This window comes from Hordeum vulgare, chromosome 6H (genome assembly GCF_904849725.1).
Source record: "Hordeum vulgare subsp. vulgare chromosome 6H, MorexV3_pseudomolecules_assembly, whole genome shotgun sequence".
In the NCBI taxonomy this organism is placed as follows: Eukaryota; Viridiplantae; Streptophyta; class Magnoliopsida; order Poales; family Poaceae; genus Hordeum; species Hordeum vulgare.
Genome location: NC_058523.1, coordinates 439,408,520 through 439,427,909, shown reverse-complemented (window position 1 = coordinate 439,427,909; position 19,390 = coordinate 439,408,520). Strand labels below are relative to the sequence as shown.

Here is a 19,390-nt window from a genome sequence, read left to right as displayed (position 1 = left end):
AGCAGCGTTTCGAACGAGAACTCATCTCTTACAAAGGGATTTCATTTTTTTGAACTTATTTGAACTCCATACTTTTTGTGTGTTCAAAATGCACCATTCTAAGGCACATAAAAAAAATTAGATGACTGTTTGAATTTTTAAATGCACCATTCCACTGCACGCCACGTGGTTCCGCTGCACGCCACGTGGGACTAATGGTCTTTCATTTTTAAATGACTATTTTAATCAAAAACAGATCTGTTACAAAAGGGATTTCATTTTTTGAACTTATTTGAACTGAAGACTTTTTGTATATATATGTGGTCGAAATGCATGATACCATGAAGTTAGAAAGGGCTAAACCATTCAAAAGTAGCAAATGAAGTTAGAAAGGGCTAAACCATTCAAATTTGGAAACTATAATGGCACAAACAAAAACTAGACATATATAAATTGGTCCAAGAAGTACATGATACTAGTCCAAACAGTACATAATAATAGCTACCATAGATATATATATACAAGTGTTCGACGTTCAGAACACTACTCGTCTGAATCATCTAAATCAGAATGTCCACCTTCCTCGAGGTGACGCTGGCCATAGTGGACGACTCGAATCTTGCGGTACAACTCGTATGCAACGTATGCATCTTTTGCTGCATACTCAATGTTGATATCATCAAGTGAGCCCTTCTCCCAAAGTTTGTGCTGAGACTTTGGGAAACTGGTCTTCATATCAGCATATGAATCGTCGATCAAGGCAACTGCCATATGAGCCATCGAAGTCCTGTCATGTCAAAGCCTGAATATCGTTTGGAGATCAACGAGGCAACCAGCTGGTATCTCAATATCGAAGCTGTGCCTCATCTTCAGCTTGTCGTTCCTTATGTCAACGGAAGCAAAAGTGATGCCGCTGCGAAGGAAGTCCATGAGTTCTGGACAATGCTTGTCACTCCTGCAACAGAAACAAATTAAAATGGAACAAATGTTACATACTGCTACAATAAGGAAACATGTTTCACTACAACTAAAGAGAAAATTATCTTTAGGATTCAAATAGAACATATGCAATGGAACCTAGAGAGGTCACTATAGCTATCCAATCGAACCTAGAGAGATCACTAGCTATATGCAATTTTCATGACTATGACATATCATATTGCTATCCAATGGAACCTAGAGAGATCACTAGCTATATTCAATTTTCATAACCTTGGATCAAAGAACACCGCCTAAAATTGTATCACTACAACTATGATTTCAATGGAACATATTGAACCAATCAGATTTTTCAGATTGTGGAACACTATTCCAATCAGATTGTGTTCCCTTCAACTAATCAAAATTGTTTCACTACAACTATTTGAAGCGAACCAACTATGATTCCAATGGAACATATTAAACACTACTTGATTCTAATACAATTTTTCAGATTGTGGAACACTATTCCAATCACATTGTGTTCCCCTTCAACTAATCAAAATTGTTTCACTACAACTATTTGAAGGGAACCAACTATGATTCCAATGGAACATATTAAACACTAGTTGATTCTAATACGATTTTTCAGATTATGGAACACTATTCCAATTTGATTGTGCTCCCCTTCAACTAATCATAATTGTTTCACTACAACTATTTGAAGGGAACCAACTATGATTCCAATGGAACATATTAAACACTAGTTGATTCTAATCGATTTTTCAGATTATGGAACACTATTCCAATTAGATTGTGCTCCCCTTCAACTAATCAAAATTGTTTCACTACAACTATTTGAAGGGAACCAACTATGATTGAAACAAATAAACTTACAATGTCATTATCTTTGATCAAAGAAAGCCTCAAAACTTACCTCGCCCATTGGAAGATCAAGACATGGCGTGTGAAGCATAGTTGGATGACGGCAACACCGCGTTGATCGGCCGTGTACTCCAGATCAAGCCCCAAGAACTTCTCATGATCTGCTGTGTGGTCAAACCATCGTTCCTTCAATTGTTGAAGAAAAACGGCACCTCCCTGCTCAGGTTCGTGTACACGAAACGGAGCTTGGTCGTGCCATGTGCGAGCACCTCATGAAATCTAGTTGGCATGGTGGAAGAAGAGAAGGGAAGAAGAGAGGAGAAGAATAGCGAGGGCGACGCGAGAGAGAAGAAGAAACAGAGAAATGGCGACTGTACGCTTCGGTTCGTGCTTTTCATCGCCCGAAACGACGCGGGATGCAAACCGTTTGGGTCTTTAGTCCCGGGTTGAGCCACCAACCGGGACTAAAGAGGTATACCAACCGTCGCCACCACTACGGCAGGCCACGTGTTAGTCCTTTAGTCCCGGGTTGAGCCACCAACCGGGACTAAAGGGGGATATGAACGATTGCCACCACCACTGCCCACCGCGTATCCCTTTAGTCCCGGTTTGGGACACGAACCGGGACTAAAGGCTCCTTACGGGCCGGGACTAAAGCCTCGAGGGAGGCATTGAGAATTGGGGCGACGTGGCCGGGCCTTTAGTCCCGGCCCAGAGGCAGGCCGGGACTAAATGGTCCCTGCCAAAGGCCCGTTTTCCACTAGTGATAGTACCTACCTAATTGATGATGGATTAATAGTATGGTATAACGGTTTTGTAATCATCTGCTTGAACTTAACAATGGTTCCCGTAAAGGCCAAAGAAGGAAGGATGGTCCTTACTTGGTTGATGATGGATTAAAAGTATGGTACCATTCTGTTGAAATTAGTAGTGGGCTTTAGGCCCATTAGAGAATTTCAGAAAAATCTCGAAGGGCCCATGTAGGTGGTGGCATGACAAGGTGGTGGGAAGTTTAGTCCCACCCCGCTAGTGGAGGAGAAGTTGGACCCCTTTATAAGGGTCTCTCTTCCACATGCTATTGGAGAGTGAGAAGAGAAGGTGCCCTCGCGCACTCCTCCGCCGCCAGCCGCGCCACGACTCGGACGTGGGTTCGACCCACGTCTCTCCACCCAGCCGCCTTTATAAGCAGGCTATCGCCTACACACGCGTTCATTCCTTGACTGCTGCTGCCGCCGGCGACTCCATCCCGTTTACCGCTTACACGGTTGACGGGAGAGCAGGCCTCCGAAACCCCGCCTCTCCGGTTCCTGTACGGGAGAGGGGCGATTAGGTTTTTGGGGAGCGATCACGCGACTGTCGCCTCCGTCCGTCTGCTTCGTCTACGTCCGCATCGCCATGTCTTCACCAAGCGAAGCTGACCGTCTCGTCCGCGAGAAGGCCGAAGCCAAGAAGCAGGCGGCAGAGGATGCTGCCGCCGCCACCGCTGCTGCTACGGCCAATTGGCCGATCGGAGGGTATGATATGTTTATCTCTCTCCTGTTTCTGTCTGCACTAGTAATACTGCCTATATGCGTAGATGTTTCTGCTATATGCGTAGTACTTTCTAGTATACTCCGTCATCAGTATGTCATGAACCTAGTCAATGCCATGTTAGTAGTTATTTCATGGATTAATCTACTCGGAAAATTGCCTGTTTACTCAACACATTCTAATTGTGGTAAATTAATTGTTTGATTGGTGTCGTAGTGGTGCAATCATAGTGGTATTTGGTTCAAACAAAGTGTTTTTTTCAAAATTAATATGTAGTTCATCTAAATACTTGTAAGCTAAAATTTGGGGAAATAGATGATGGGTTCTTACTCCAACACGACAGAATCTAGATTGTACATTAACTGTTATTGTAGGATCCAAAGTATGTCTAGAGGGGGGTGGTGAGACTAGTTGACAAAATAAAAACTTATTATTTTCTTAATTTTATCTGTTGGCAAGTTTTAGCAATTCTACCTAGTGTATCACACCCTACACATGCAAGTCTGCAAGTATAGCAGCGAAAAGTAAAGACATGCAAGTGTAATTAAGTAAAGGGTAGGGATAGGAAGATCAAACGCAATGAAGACACGAAGATTTGTGACGTGATTCCGGTAGGTGGTGCTATCATGCGTCCACGATGATGGAGACTTCAATCCACGGAGGGTAACGACTGTGCGGGTCCATGAAGGGCTCCACCCACAAGGGGTCCACAAAGAAGCAACCTTGTCTATTCCATCATGGATTGCGTCCACCAAGGACTAGCCTCACTCGGGGTATATCTTCACGAAGTAGGTGGTCTTCTTGCCCTTACAAACTTCTTGATTCAGCTCCACACGATTTGAAGGCTCCCAAGAGACACCTAACCAATCTAGGAGACACCACTCTCGAAAAGGTAATAGATGTGGTATGGATGATGAACTCCTTGCTCTAGTGCTTCAAAAGATAGTCTCCTCAACACGCAATCACTTTCTCACAATATTTGGCTTGGTAGAAGAGATTGATTGGGTGGAAAGAAACTTGGGAGGCTAGAAATAAAAATCCATATGGTTGGACTGGAAGATCTTGATCTCAACACATGAGTAGGTGGTTCTCTCTCAAAAAATGAATGGTGGGAGTGTTTGCTTGTTCTGAGTGCTCTCTATCTCTATGAATGAGTGGAAGATGGAGGGGTATATATAGCCATCTCCAAAAATTCAATAGTTACAACATTATTGCCCAACTCAGTGGAACCGAAGTAAAAAAACTTGGTGCACCGACTAGCACAAAATGCCCTAACTTTTGGGTTCTCGATGAGACCGATTTGGTTGACCTAGGAAGCTCCAGAGACTCGGTGACACCGATAAGCAAAACTCGGAAATTCTGATTTTTGCAAATCGGCAACAGCAAGTTGGCCACTCCTATTCGACTATACCAAAGATAATATTGGTTGTACCGATTTGCTAGGGTTTGGCTTGGGTTCTGTCAAAGGAAAACTCGATATGCCCGAAGATTGAAAAGTTGGTGGCACCGAATTTGATCTTTAGGGTCTTGGACATGATGTTTTGTGGGAGAAATGTTGAAGTTTTTGGTGGCTAATCTCTAAGCACTTTGAGCAACCAGATCATTATAGATACCTCATCCCCTTTTAATAGTATTGACTTTCCTATGGACTCAAATATGATTTCTCACATAAATAGAAAATGTAGAGCCTTGAAGCTTTTGCCAGTAGATGTTCCTTGCATCTTGCGGGTCTCCTCACAATCCTAGGCAATCCATTCATTGAACTTTTCCTGAAGTATACTTGATAGATTCATTAGTTCAATGAACTATATGTTGTTATTAATTACCAAAACCACCTAGGGATAAGTTGTGCTTTCAGTTATCGAGGAAAAAATATCATTTCTTTTTACTCTATAAATACATCATATATTATGCTTATTCTTTATTTCTCTAAGGACTTCAAAAGGTTGATCAAAGTGCTTCGTATTTCAATCATTTTGATCAACGAATTAATTGCCACATACTTTCCGTAAAACTTTTTCTCTCTTTATACAATTTGAAGTTACTAATATCATGTATATCAGAATCTCTACAAACCTCCTAGGCTTTTCAATAACCACACTTGAATTCTATAATCATCGGTTGAATGGTGGATCCCACATAGTACTACTTAGTTGCTCACTTCATCCTTTAAGCATAACCATATTTCATAGATATTGAAGTTTTAATTGCTACTATTTAGTACAAGCCGAAAATGCGGATTCAGAATACGAGAAGTGGTATATTTGGTATTGAATTTCTCAAATAACTAACATGGTGATCAACTATTTTATGCATGGTTTGACTTGAAACTTTTTTTACTTGGTTTTTTTTTAATCTAAAATGTCTATAGAAGTTATGTTTGGTACCAAGTTCCTAATTCCCATTAGAATAGGTTTAGCCATAGTCATTCATAATTTACTTTTTCTTCTTAGATGCACAAAGTGAGTGACTTTGTGTTTTATGATGCTTTCTTAAGCTCAAATGAACTTTTGGTTACCGTCATGTGTGGAAAAGTAGGAGGAAGTAGTGGACACGGGGGGGAGGGGCTTGTGCTGCTGGCAACTTATCATGGTCCTTAGTCTCCACAATGAAATCCTATAGATAATCATAAGGGGTTATTGAGTAAGTTTGTATGTTGATGTTCATATATTTGATATCAACTATTCTTTGCTTTCGTGTTAGAATAACTAAGGCGGTGCTTATCACTTATTTACGAGATCTTCCCATTTCCTCTTCAAAAGATCTGCTTCATATTGTTATTTTTGTTTGACACGGAGGGTGTATGTACTATGTTCATTCCATTCTATATGTTGATTGTTTAGTAGGTTTACTTTTTAGATATATGTTCTCCTTTAAGTAGGGCATTAAACAAGAAAAAATTGCTAAATCTTTATTGATAAATTGGAAGGACCTTAGTCATATTATACCTGGCCATTCTTCGGGACGGGTCGGGTTTGGGTCGGGCCTAACCAAGCCCGCCATAGAAAACCCAGGTCCGAGCTAGGCGTCGGGTCTAGAAATCGGTCCCAAGCCCGACCCATCAGCATAAAATCCCGTCGGTCCTTGGGCTGGGCCTATTCCTTAAATCATGAATATGGCTGGCCAGGCCCGGTCCAGCCTTCGGGCTTAAAACCTAGGCCCGGGCCCGGCCCGCGGGCACCATCGGATCGGGATTTTTCGGGTCGGGTCGGGTTCCCATGGCCAAGTATAGTCATATGAAGTAGCTTCAAATTCAAGTCATATGGTTTGTGTACATAGTATGATATTCTTTTCTTTGTCGTAGGTCTCACTTAGATTACATCACAGTGACCTAACTTCTTCCTTGCTCTCTAATCCCGACGATGTAGGGTGATTTTGAACTTGACGCTTCTACTTTGTATCGGTAACAATTTGATATGAACCATTTTTTGTGGAATATGATGTCCCCCTTGCAAGGCAAGATAAAATAACAGCAAGGCTTGCATAGACATCCCTTGAATACTAAGATCTCTCCTTTCTAAGATAGATGAGCTATTTGATACCATGAGTTTCCAGTGTTATGTGTGAGTCCTTGCTAGCTAATACTCGTGTATTACATGTTTAGTGGGTAATAATGATGGTTACATGTATATCTATCTCTGTGATAGCGCAAGCGCAAGGCTAGCTACATGAAATGGTTTTTGTATGCTTGATAGAATTTGAAACTGTAATTTCTTTGTTTATCCACCTATGGTTTTCCACCTTGAAAGAATGGTGTACCCTATTTTCTCAAGAAATGAGCATGCCATCTAAATGAGGCCAAATCAGAGCATCTTTTAAGAATTATCAGGTCTGAACAAACTACACAAGCTAGCCCATATAAAACAGAAGGTGTCCTTTGGCTCAAAGGAAAAGTGGAGAAAACACATAGGAATAGGAAAATTTTCTATGGTGACACTATTCAAGCCTTTGGTTCAAATGATTGTACCAAAGGAAAAAAAATGGAGGAAATATCCTTAGATCTCAATTTCACAAGAAAAAATGGAGGAATTTTACCTCCTTTTCAAACTCCTATGCCTGGTAAACGAGACTTGGGTCTTTAGTGGCATAATAGCATGCTAATTATACCTTTCCAGGTGGTTTGACTTTGATTTGATCATGTTTATTCAGATTTCTATGAACCAAACACCCAAAATTTTAAAATCCTTTGTTTTACGCATGCATTCCTGTTCCAATTCATGTGTTTCTTGCTTTCCTCCGTCTTTTAAAATCATGAGAACCAAAGGAGGCCTACATGCTCCGACAACCAATGCCAAACAACAAAGGGAAAATATAATGTTTTAATGATGGTAAGGCACAATAAGTGCAACAAGGCGTGTCTTTGCTTCTAGTATGTTTCGATTTGAAACAGAAAACACAAGAGCGATGGAGTGACATTCAAGCACTTTATAATAGGAAACACATCTGAACAACATAATTCACAATAAAAGATACATCTCAATAAAATACAAGATAGAGTTTCAAAACTAGTTTGTTCCTTTCTCGTGCAAGATTTCTTCTAGAGGTTTCCATATGAAGGTAAACAGTTGGTTCTTCCCTCCTGCCTCGTATGGCTGAAGATTGGATATACATGCGTACCGCATGTTCGAAGGATACCATACGTGATCCATGAGGGCTCGGACAGAGAAACGGTGAACGACAGACTTCAAGTTTATTCTTAAAAAGTCGAAGGGTTTTATGCAAAAGCTTATGACGGACTAAAAATATCAACTTTTCTTATTAGTAGGTACAGAGCGTCCTGAAAACTTCGTCTTCAGGCCTTGCTCCGTCTAAATCAAGGGCCATCCGCGCTTCTTCTTTCTTTTCGGGGCAGAGAGAGAGAAGCATATGTACATGCACATATTACAGTTCCAGATTTATACTCCATGATTCGCAGTAAAACTACGTTATCAGATTAAGCTGGCGGCAATCAAAAATCATGCCAACATCCACGAGCTGATGGCACAAACGAGGAGTAAAACAATATACCCCTCGGTTCCTAAATATAGGACGTATTAATGACTAAAAAGTAAAATTTACATATGTTTGATCAACTTTTTAAAAAAATCAATATTCATAATACCTGATCATTCATTATGAAATGCATTTTCATATTTTGTTTATTTGACATTATAGACATCGATAGTTTTTTCTATAAATTTAATCAAACATAAAAAAGTTTGACCTTGAAAAAAAAATACAATTTACTACATCTATAACTTAATATAAGATGCTTTTCGATGCTATATTAATACAAGACGTTTTTCGACGCTATATTAAGTTACAGAGTATGTTCTAAAGTGTATGATATAAATAAACGGAGCCAAGTATATAGGAATGTAAATGGTAAATAAGTGGCAGCCACAAGTCTCATTTATTTAGCTTTTTCTAGTTTTGTAGTTCATTTTCCTCAAAAAAAACAAAATTTTAAACTACCAGATAATAAGTGTGTTTAAATGGGATTAAATGGGACCCAATTCCCATCCCTAGAGCAAAGAAGCCTACAAAAAAAAAAGAGGCAAGAAGACCGAAAGATTCATAATGAAATCTTTTTTATTATAACCATCATCTCATCTGATCATTTGATTCAACTCCAAATCCCAAAAGGTCGTCAATGTACAAGACCGAAAGAGAAGACGAAAAGAAACAGAGCGCAGACAGCTCTGCTCTAGCTAGACACGAGACACCTAGGAGGCGCGCTTATCATCACAGACGCCCCATCACCGGAGAAGGGGCGGCAGCCGCAGGTGGGTTCCTTCGATTCTTGCCTCACCTCACCGGCGCTTGTGTCCGCCACCGCTGTGGCTGTGGCTGTGGCTGTGGTGGTGGCCGTCCCCGCGCTCCCTAGACCGCCGCGAGTGCCGCGGCTCCTCGTGCTGCCGCTCGCGCTCGCGCTCCCCCTCCCGCCTGGAGGACGACGGCCTCCTCTTGAAATGCTTCTCCTCCTCGCTCGACTGCTCCTCGTCGTCGTAGTCCGTGGGCGCGGGTCTCCGCCTCTCCTCCTCCGCCGCCAAGACCGTCTCCTGGTGGTGGTGACGGTTGTCGCTCTCCTCGGCAGCTGCGGCGGCAGCGACGCTTCTCTTGGATGAAGACGACGAGGATGCAGGTCGCTTGTCGGAGGACGACCTGCGGCTGCGCTTGGGGTCGGAGGTGTTGGCTTCGCCCGGGAAGCTGATGCGGGAGAAGACGCTGGCCTTGGCCTTGGAGCGCTGGTCTGCTGCAGCAGCCGCAGCCTTCGCGTGCTCTGCCTCGTGCCGCGAAGCAGGTGGCGGCGGAGGCGGGAGGGGCAGGTCGTCGTAGCGGTCCGACGAGGAGCGCTTCTTGCCGGAGCTGGAGGAGCGGTGCGGGGAGCGACGCGAGTGCCGGTCGGGGCTGTGTGGCGGCGGCGGCAGTGCGCGCTCCGACCGGTCCGTCTGGGGCCTCGACCTCTGCACACAAGAAAAGGAAAAACAAAAACGGGACCACAAGTCAGAATAATGCTAGTACCTCCAATTTCCCACAGACTTGACCTGGATTCATAACCAACGGATTCAAATCGTACGGCCAAGAATATTCCATGCTTTGCACAGACAGCCCTTGGCCCAACCATGGACAAGGAGGCCTCGAGCCGCCGGCCTAACCACGTAGCATATCCTGGACTGTTTGACAACGTAATCCTAATTCCTTTGTCTAGAAAAAAAACGTAGTCCTAATCATACTTTTTTTTGTAAAACAGATTGTCGCTTTCATATGGCGTCGTGATCCCTTTTTACCTTTTGCACTGTACACTATCTACATCTACATCACATCAGGGATCAAACATGGTGAAATGGTGATTAACTTGAAGCAAGAAGAAAGAAGATGGTAAAAAAAAGTTTTTCATTTTAAGAAAACAAAACAACAACAAAAAAGGGAAAACGAGCCAAAAATAAACAAATACGAAGAAAAACCAAAACCGGTGAAAATATATATAAACAGATTTGTTTCTCCCACATATATTTGATGCCATCCTGCAGCCCAAAACCGCAACGAGAACAGGACGGCACAGGGAAGGACACTGGGAGCAGCAGGACGACACAACTCGGGCCAGCAACTGCTGCTTTTGCGAATGGAAAAAACTGGGAGCAACTGAGCACATCGGCCTTGCCGGTACCAGCCAAGAACGCCGCCCGATCACGCCAGGGACGTTGACGAATGCAACAGGGCACTTTTCTTGTTTGGCAAGTATCAGAAAGGGCGGTCTTCTTCCTGTCCAGTGGTGCTGACCACTCCACTGCTGACGCCGCCGCCCACAAGTTTACCATGGAACTGACAGTACATAACTTTGCAAGATAATAGATTGACAGGAAAAGACATACATCCTTAGGTCTCATCGATGTACTATCGTTTACGGCTCCTGATGATTCCCTTGCTTCCCTTCGATACTCCCTGCCCCGGTCCCGGTCGCGGTCTCGGTTTCGGTCTCGGTCTCGGTCTCGGTCACCATCACGGTCTCGCTCCCGCTGCCTCTCCCGCTCCTTTTCCCTCTCGCGGGAATGTTCACGTTCCCGCTCCCGGTCCCTCTCCCTGCATTTGTAGATAAGCATTGAGCATTCATTAATACATTTTAACCATTTTCATAAAGGATGGTGAATAACTGAGGATGAATCTTTCAGGAATTTGGACTTTCAAGGCACAAGGAATTTGCACTTTGGGACACAAGTGGCAAGTTTCATCACTGAAAACAAGAATATCAAGAGCAAAACTATGAAGGCTAGTTAACTAGATGAAGCCAAAACGCTAAATTATGAAGACTGTTTCAACTACACGGTTCACATAACTCACATGCTTTGATCAAAAGCAAAACAAATATCAGAATGTAGTGTGATTGCCATTTTAAAGCTGTTTCTACAGCCTCGTTCCTGATCATTAAATCTTGATTGGATGGTAAAGATTTCTTTTCCACTAAATGATACGACTATTTATTACAGAATTAGATCCAGCTCACATACGAAGAACGCAGGGAGTGGATCCAAAATAGCAAGCACCTCGAGTTAAGCACATCTTTGCTCTCTTTTTCCACAGTGTCTAATGCTCCTTCCAGTTACAAATATGTGATGTAATGTTTTGGACAAATCTCTAGTCAAACTTCTTAAATACTTGCTACAAAATACTCCCTCCGTCCCAAAATAACTGTCTCAACTTTCTACTAACTTTAGTATAAAATTGTACTAAGCTTAAGACAGTTATTTTGGGACGGAGGTATCATCTAAAATATTTAGATAGAAACTTGAAAAATTGCATACACAGATCTGTCTCAAAAGTATTTTCTGAATACTATAATTTTGTTGTATTATACATATTGATACAAAAAAAACTGATAGTCAAAGTTACACTTGAAGACCACGTCAATATCCAAAGCGTCACATTTGTGAACTGGAGGCATGACATGGGTCAAACCATGAACCCCCTTTCTTTTCCTTCTGTTTGATTAGTACATTTGAGGTGCTTATATCCTGTAAAGAAACTCTCTGGAGGGTGCTTTTGCTAAAAGAGGGTAAGATTTTATGTGCTCTAGGACTAGTTTGACAATTCAAGAGTGTAACATCAATATGTTGATTTTGCTAAGGTATTGCTTGAGGATTTACGTTCGAGCAAGGAAAAAAGTGCTAGTCGTTAATTTGTGCGTTTTTCCACTGCCTAGCACCTATCTCGCCTAACCACACGCCTAGGCATGCTTAAGCGCTAGGCGTTCTGTTGCCGCCTAGCTAGCACCTAGGTGCACTTTTTTTTTCACCATTCGAGTCGTTTACTTCGTACAGCATTTGGATACGTTGAGCATCGAGGGCTCAAGGCCGCACCGCAAGACGGCAGGACAAGGTACTTCCAGCAATCTGCTTTGACGAGTTGGATCGTGTAAAGTGTGCCACTTTGGAAGAGTACTATACCCGAGTGAGCCAAAAGCCAGGGAAGAAGTTTAGGTCATTAAAATGTTTCAACAAGGGACCATGTTGAACCTTGCCATGCAGAATAAGCACTGAATGTGATGTGCTCAGTCTACAGGAGAAGTCCAACAATGCGCTTGCACCTTCTATATATTTGCTGACTCAAATATGTGATATTCATACTTGATTGTGATGCAATCAACAGAAACCAGATCATGTAGAAATAAACCCCAGCGTAACTAGGGGTATGGGTATTATTTGTCCTAGTTACTCATAGTTCTAGGGTATCACTTATGGCCAATGCACTAGATGAATCTAAAAGTACCAAGGCACCTAATCATATTGTTTCATAGAATATCAGGTGGAAACAAAACATATGGTTCGAAGTGTATAATTTCATAAAATATTGGGTGAAAACAAAGCATATGATTCGAAGTGTCTAGGTTGTAGAATAGTAGAATGTTGAGTGAAACATATAATTTGAATTGCCTAATCACCTTCCATTGAATCGATCCATTTCACGTCTTCTCCCATCTGGTTTCCTGGGCTCAAATTCATCTCTTCTCACAACCGGTGGCCCCATGTTCATTCCCATGCTGTTAACAGCTAATTCAGAAAGGTCCCTGAAAATGAATTATTCAAGAGTTTCATCATTTAACCAGTGGCCAACTGGCCATTGTAGTAATAGCCAATGTGTGAAAAGATAAGGCGTATATATTCCTCAATTTTTTAGCCGACAATAGGTTTGACTAACAAAAAATGAGTTATATATGTCATAAAAGTCGTACCACTGGGAACCTCTTTCGGATGCGAATCCAATAGTATAACTTTTGTGGCATTTAACTCATATTTTGTTAGTCAAATTCATGGTCCAAGTTAGATCCAAAAATCAAGGAGGGGCTTGTATATTTCTACTGAGTATATTACAATCTGCTAGACATGATGCTCATCTCCAACCAAATTGGAAAAAGAGCCACGAAATTTGCAGGTTATGCATTCCTCTAAAATTTCACAGAGCAATAGAACATTCATACATGTACGAATTCATTCACAAAACATCAAAACGATGCTAGAGGTGTACCTAGGAACTGTTGGCATCATGTATGCCGGGGGCATAAATGGATCTTGTGGGAGAACTCCCCCACCAAAAGGATCAAACGGACCTGGTGGAGGATAGCCCATGTAAGGCATGGGACCTGGAAATGGCGCACCCATATAATCCATTGGCAATGGCATCCCTCCTCCCCAGTAAGGGTTAAAACCTCCTTGTGGACCCAAAGGCATTCCAGCAAAATTCTCAGGTCCAAAATCTTGATAATTATTATTCCATTGCTCCTCGACTGTAGGTAGAATAAGCAATGTTCGAATAAATAGGGGTAAACCAATAAAGGTGTAATCAAATAATATGACAATGTATTCTGTTCAAGGAACATATCATGGTTGGTGAATCTGAACTTACCATTCCCTGGTGCGCGCATCTTCTTCTTCTTTTTCTTCTTTATCGCTTCAGTCACCAACATAATATCATTATTTCAATGATAATAAATAGTTTAAATATCAAACATGCACACACTATTAAAAACACAAACAAGATGAACATTTGGCTAATTTGACCCAAATAAATGTTTAATTCAATAAAACTGACAAGGTCACAAAAGAGGTTGCATCACAGGCAAGGTTAGCTAAAATGGAACATGGCAGAATGATTATCACCTTGTTCGCCTGCAGGCAATTTTTCCTGCAAATCTTTTGTGACATGAATCATCTCTGGTGTTTTTTCATTTTTGCTATTCTTCGAGTCCATTGTCCCTTCAGTGATATCTGGAATTGCGGTAACCTTATTATCTGAAGAACTCACATCAATGTTCGCTTTCAATCCACTCTGGCTCTCAGCGTCTGGAGATTCCTCTATAGGCATCGGTGCTTTAGGTTCTTCTTTTGAAGCAGCAGAAACAGCAGGAGACCTAAGCTTGTGTGGTACAGGTAGAGCCGACTCCATGTCTATGCAAGGTACTTCATCAGTTCTAATCTTATAGAGGCAGATAATCTGATATATAACTGATATACATACCCTGTACTTGCACCATGCTTCCCACATTTTCTGTACTGCTAGTTGGTGGCGCCTCTAATATGCGGCTGATGGTTTCTCTTAGAGTTTTATTGGGGAGAAGATCATCTGCTAATATGCTTGTGGCACCACAGACACACATTGACTTGTTAATTATGTAGTCTCTAATGCCTGCCGACAAAACACAATATGTCAGCCCACTAAAGAGCATGTATATTTGAAACTTGGAAGTGGAGATATTGAGAAGAACAAGGAAAACACAATGTAGAAAATCCATACACCAAAACCATATTTGTATTAAGTGACAACAGTATCAATGTCAACAACAACAACAACAACAAAGCCTTTAGTCCCAAACAAGTTGGGCTAGGCTAGAGGTGAAACCCATAAGATCTCGCAGCCAACTCATGGTTCTGGCACATGGGTGGCAAGCTTCCATGCATCCCTGTCCATGGCTAGTTCTTTGGTGATACTCCGGTCCTTCATTCCTCTCTTTACGGACTCCTCCCATGTCAAGTTCGGTCTACCCCGACCTCTTTTGACATTATCAACACGCTTCAGCCATCCACTATGCATTGGAGCTTCCGGAGGCCTGCGCTGAATATGCCCAAACCATCTCAGATGATGTTAGACAAGCTTCTCCTCAATCGGTGCTACCCCAACTGTATCTCATATATCATCATTCCAGACTCGGTCCTTCCTTGTGTGTCCACACATCCATCTCAACATGCGCATCTCCGCCAGACCTAACTGTTGAATATGTCGGCTTTTAGTCGGCCAACACTCAACGCCATACAACACTGCGGGTTGAATCGCCGTCCTATAGAACTTGCCTTTTAGCTTTTGTGGCACTCTTTTGTCGCAGAGAATGCCAGAAGCTTGGTGCCACTTCATCCATGTGGCTTTGATTTGATGGTTCACATCTTCATCGATGTCCCCATCCTTCTGCAGCATTGACCCCAAATATCAAAAGGTGTCATTCTAAGGCACCACCTGACCATCAAGGCTAACCTCCTCCTCTTCACGCCTTAGTAGTACTGAAACCGCACCTCATGTACTCGGTTTTAGTTCTACCAAGTCTAAAATCTTTGGACTCCAAGGTTTGTCTCCATAGCTCTAACTTCCTATTGACTCCGTCTGACTATCATCGACTAGCACCACATCATCCACAAAGAGCATAGACCAGGGGATATCTCCTTGTATATCCCTTATGGCCTCATCCATCACCAAGGCAAAAAGATAAGAGCTCAAAGCTCAGTCCTATTTTAATCGGGAAGTCATCGGTGTCCCCATCACTTGTTCGAACACTTGTCACAACATTATCGTACATGTATTTGATGAGGGTAATGTACTTTGCTAGGACTTTGTGTTGCTCCAAGGCCCACCACATGACATTCCGCGGTATCTTATCGTAGGCCTTCTCCAAGTCAATGAACACCATATGCAAGTCTTTCTTTTGCTCCATGCATCTCTCCATAAGTTGTCGTACCAAGAAAATGGCTTCCATGGTCGATCTCCCAGGCATAAAACCAAACTGATTTTTGGCACGCTTGTCATTCTTCTTAAGCAGTGCTCAATGGCGCTCTCCCATAGCTTCATTGTATGGCTCATCAGCTTAATTCCACGATAATTAGTACAACTCTTGAACATCCCCTTGTTCTTGAAGATTGGTACTAATATACTCCGTCTCCATCCTTCTGGCATCTTGTTTGCCCGAAAAATGAGGTTAAAAAGCTTAGTTAGCCATATTACGCTATGTCCGGGAGGCCTCCCCACACCTCAATGGGGATACAATCAGAACCCGTCGCCTTGCCTCTTTTCATCCTTTTTAAAGCCAATGTGAAAATAATAGATTCTGAAAAGCACAACTTACATTTATCACAGAAACTCTTAAAGCAGCATTTACTAGTTAGAACGGCATCCTTCATTACTTCTTTACACAACGGGCAACGCAACTCTTGCGGGAGATCACTGAGAGAGCGGGTGGTGGGTAGGCCCTCTATCTCCCTCTCAAAAGCAGCTCTGTCACAAAACAAAATAAGATGATTAATCTTTACTTCCAAGTAGACGCAGAATTAGTGATTATGGAACTAGATAAGCAACTTAAGCTCACTCATTTGGCTTCAAAACAGCACCAGCCCCACTTGGCAGTGCATATGAGCCATCTGGAGTTGCCATTAACATGGATTTTGGAATGCCAGTTGGAGGTTTCATCCTTCTGACGTCATATCTAGTATCACCATTTGTTGGGCAATGTTGAATGAAATGACCTGCAAAACAGTATTGGTCAAGTGAAACAGGACATAATATTCCATTAACAAAGATTTGACAAGTGACCAACATACCAGGTACTTTACATCTATGACAAATATAGCCAGGAGGAGGTGACCTGTTTTCTAGCCGACCCATCCCACGCCCTTAAGAATGTCACAGCACATTAGTATTAATATAAACATCTAGTTTCAAATAATGATGTTAACAGGTATCCATGTTGCATAGGTGCCCATAGTACTCCTCTCATGAAGATTAGTGCTACTAAGTTCTACATAAATCTTGCAAAAGCATAGCAATAGAAAGGGTTTGAAAGAATTACCAAAACCACGCCCAGCCATCATTCTCCCACCCATTCCTCTGCCGTAACCTCTTCCGGATCCATAGCCATCAGGAATTTGGCTGAAAACGTGACCATCCAGTCCAGTATATAACTAGTATTATTCCTCTGATCGATAATAGAACAGTCATTCGACCAGTCCAGTAGATCACTCACCTATAGTCAACGGCCGCTGTATCAATAAGGGCTTTTATCTTACTATCTTCGTCGATTTGATTTTCAGAAGAAGCGTCAATTGCCTGGCTAGCAGGCTGAGAAGGAACCGAATCAGAAACATATAAAGAGTTGCCGAACTCATCATCCCACTCAGATTCTTCATGCTGCGATTTCAATACCTTAAATATCAGCTCCCTGGATTAATAAACTACAGTAGTAGCTGAAACATCGAACTGTGGTTGCACTGTTGCAGTGGCAACTACTGTGTGAGATAAATGTAACCTGGACTAGAAGTTATTCTTACATATTTCATAGATGAATCACCAAGAAAAGTGCTGCCAGAAGGCATGATTTCTTCTACCCTATTTTCTGCAGCTATTGCCCTGCAAGAAATGGATGTGAACCTTAAAACTATGATTGCTGATAAGGAGTAACTCCTGACATGGACTGTATCCGGTGACATGAAGCAGGCAAAGTCAAAACATACAAATTAGAAATCTGTTCAGATGGGTCGTGTGTGTAGGTGTATTTGACTATTGATGCATCAGTAATGTGAATTATGAGGTATGATGTGGAGTAAGTGCGGAATCAAAGAGCAAAACAGTACTCTTGTGGTTCGGTAACGATTGGCATCCTTGGGCGTCCTGGTATCCGGCGAATCAACACTGACGTGTTCTTTGGTATCATGATAGATTCATCAGCATACTCTGAAAGTGCAAACATGACAGGAAATGGTTTAAGTAATACTTCGACTGTACAAAAACCATCCCAAGTCCCCCCAAAATCAAGATACTCCTATCCTGCCCACTAATTATAAGTTCTTAAGATACAACTGTATTTCAATCTGAATGCCCGCAGTAAAATCCATTAATCCAGAATGATTGTTCGGTGAGGTAAGCAAACAACGCGATGCTTCATTAGAACACACTTACTAGTCTTCGATGCAATGCGTGGTACATGTGCTCAGCATCGCAAAAGACATTCGAGTTGCTAAACATTGCAAACAAAGATCATGTCAAATTGTTTAAGTATTGTAATTTTATCTCTAAACCCAGCTTATAGTTAATCCTCCGCACCAAATCAGTAGATCAAGTCGTCATGTCTTAGAAAGCTCAAATCATAAGAAAAAATTGAGGCAGACAACAAATGATGCCAACTAGATAAGGCCTCAATTTTCAGACATCTTGAGTGCATGAATCAAACAGCCAAATGGCTTACGATACACAGCCAAACAGAATTACAACCTGAGCCTATCAAAATATTATCTAGCACTAACATCTTGTGTACAATCACCCACACAAGAAATCAAGCAAAGGTTCTTCTCTGAGAAAGAACCAGTATTATCTAGCTAGCACTAACATCTTGTATACATTCGCCCACACAAGAAATGAAACAAGGGTTCTTTGCTGAGAAAGAACCAACCTTCGTCAGTCTGGGCATTCGAGATCATGAGGTCGAAATCAGTGCCTCTGCCAAGGTGCTTGGACTCAAAAATCATCTCCTTGAGGTTGAGAACCGAGATGAATTGCCCCTCGATAGGGATCGAGTCATAGTCTCTGGCACTCTTGAACTTGTAGTAGACAGCCATAATAGCGCCGGATCTAGATGGCGTGCCGGGTGTGCACCAGCACACCCAATTTGCGCGGCACGCCCAAAATTTGTGGAGATCAGTGAGGTTTATCTAATCACTGGGTGCCAAAAAGCTCATAGACGCCAGGATGGCGGACGGGGTTGATATAGCAGCGACGCGACGGGGCAGACCGGGAACGGCGATGGCGGCGACGCGCGTGGGGGGTCGGACGGGTTAGGGGGGGCAGACGCCGGCGGTGACCTAAGCTACGGCGCGGCGGCGGGTATAGGACACGGTAGACTGTAGGAGGTGTTCTAGAGCCGCATCGGGCCGGATTGGAGCTTGCTTGGGTAGGTCAGGACTCGGGAGAGGAAGAGGATGACTGGGAGGGGAAAGAAGGGTACAGGTACGGGACGGTGGAGAGCGGAAACCGTGGAGGGAGGGGATGGATCTCACCCTCTAGGGCCGAGAGCAGGTATTTGGTTCAGAAGGGGAGATAAAGTGACAGTAGTAGTATTGGGATGTCCTTTTGAGTCTGAACATTTTGTATTCGTAGGAAAACTATGAAGTTTTGTGACTAGTTTAATTTGAATTGATATATAGCATGTTGAGAATATATCTCTTTTTTGTTCTACTTGGTAACGCAGGCATGATAAAAGATAGGTTTCCAGCCCAATCTCTTCACAATAGAACTAGACCTGCCTGCCCGCTCATGAGCTGAGCTGAGCCCAGGTCCTCCCCCGCACCGCCGC

At 42.5% G+C, this 19,390-nt stretch overlaps 1 protein-coding gene across 1 annotated transcript; it reads right to left on the bottom strand.

The window, feature by feature from the left end:
* Nucleotides 1–8,865: 8,865 nt before the first annotated feature.
* On the bottom strand, nt 8,866–19,135 carry LOC123404523 (E3 ubiquitin ligase PARAQUAT TOLERANCE 3-like). The gene is made up of 15 exons (XM_045098450.1): nt 18,491–19,135; nt 17,676–17,775; nt 17,373–17,451; nt 17,069–17,232; nt 16,895–16,974; nt 16,647–16,718; nt 16,415–16,571; nt 16,175–16,323; nt 14,305–14,472; nt 13,947–14,234; nt 13,693–13,737; nt 13,315–13,573; nt 12,731–12,856; nt 10,668–10,875; nt 8,866–9,758 (listed from the first exon to the last, which is right to left on the bottom strand). Exons 1-15 carry the CDS (start codon nt 18,654–18,656, stop codon nt 9,105–9,107), a joined length of 2,715 nt encoding a protein of 904 aa, XP_044954385.1. The 5' UTR covers nt 18,657–19,135; the 3' UTR covers nt 8,866–9,104.
* Between the last annotated feature and the right edge of the window lie 255 nt (nt 19,136–19,390).

Excerpts from the sequence above, each read along its gene's own strand:
- LOC123404523 (XM_045098450.1), bottom strand. The coding sequence starts at position 18,656 with ATGGCTGTCTACTACAAGTTCAAGAGTGCCAGAGACTATGACTCGATC. Across the intron at positions 16,324-16,414 it reads GCTGTTTTGAAGCCAAATGA|AGCTGCTTTTGAGAGGGAGA; the intron begins GTGAGCTTAAGT and ends GTTTTGTGACAG. Across the intron at positions 14,235-14,304 it reads AAGCATGGTGCAAGTACAGG|ACATGGAGTCGGCTCTACCT; the intron begins GTATGTATATCA and ends TACCTTGCATAG.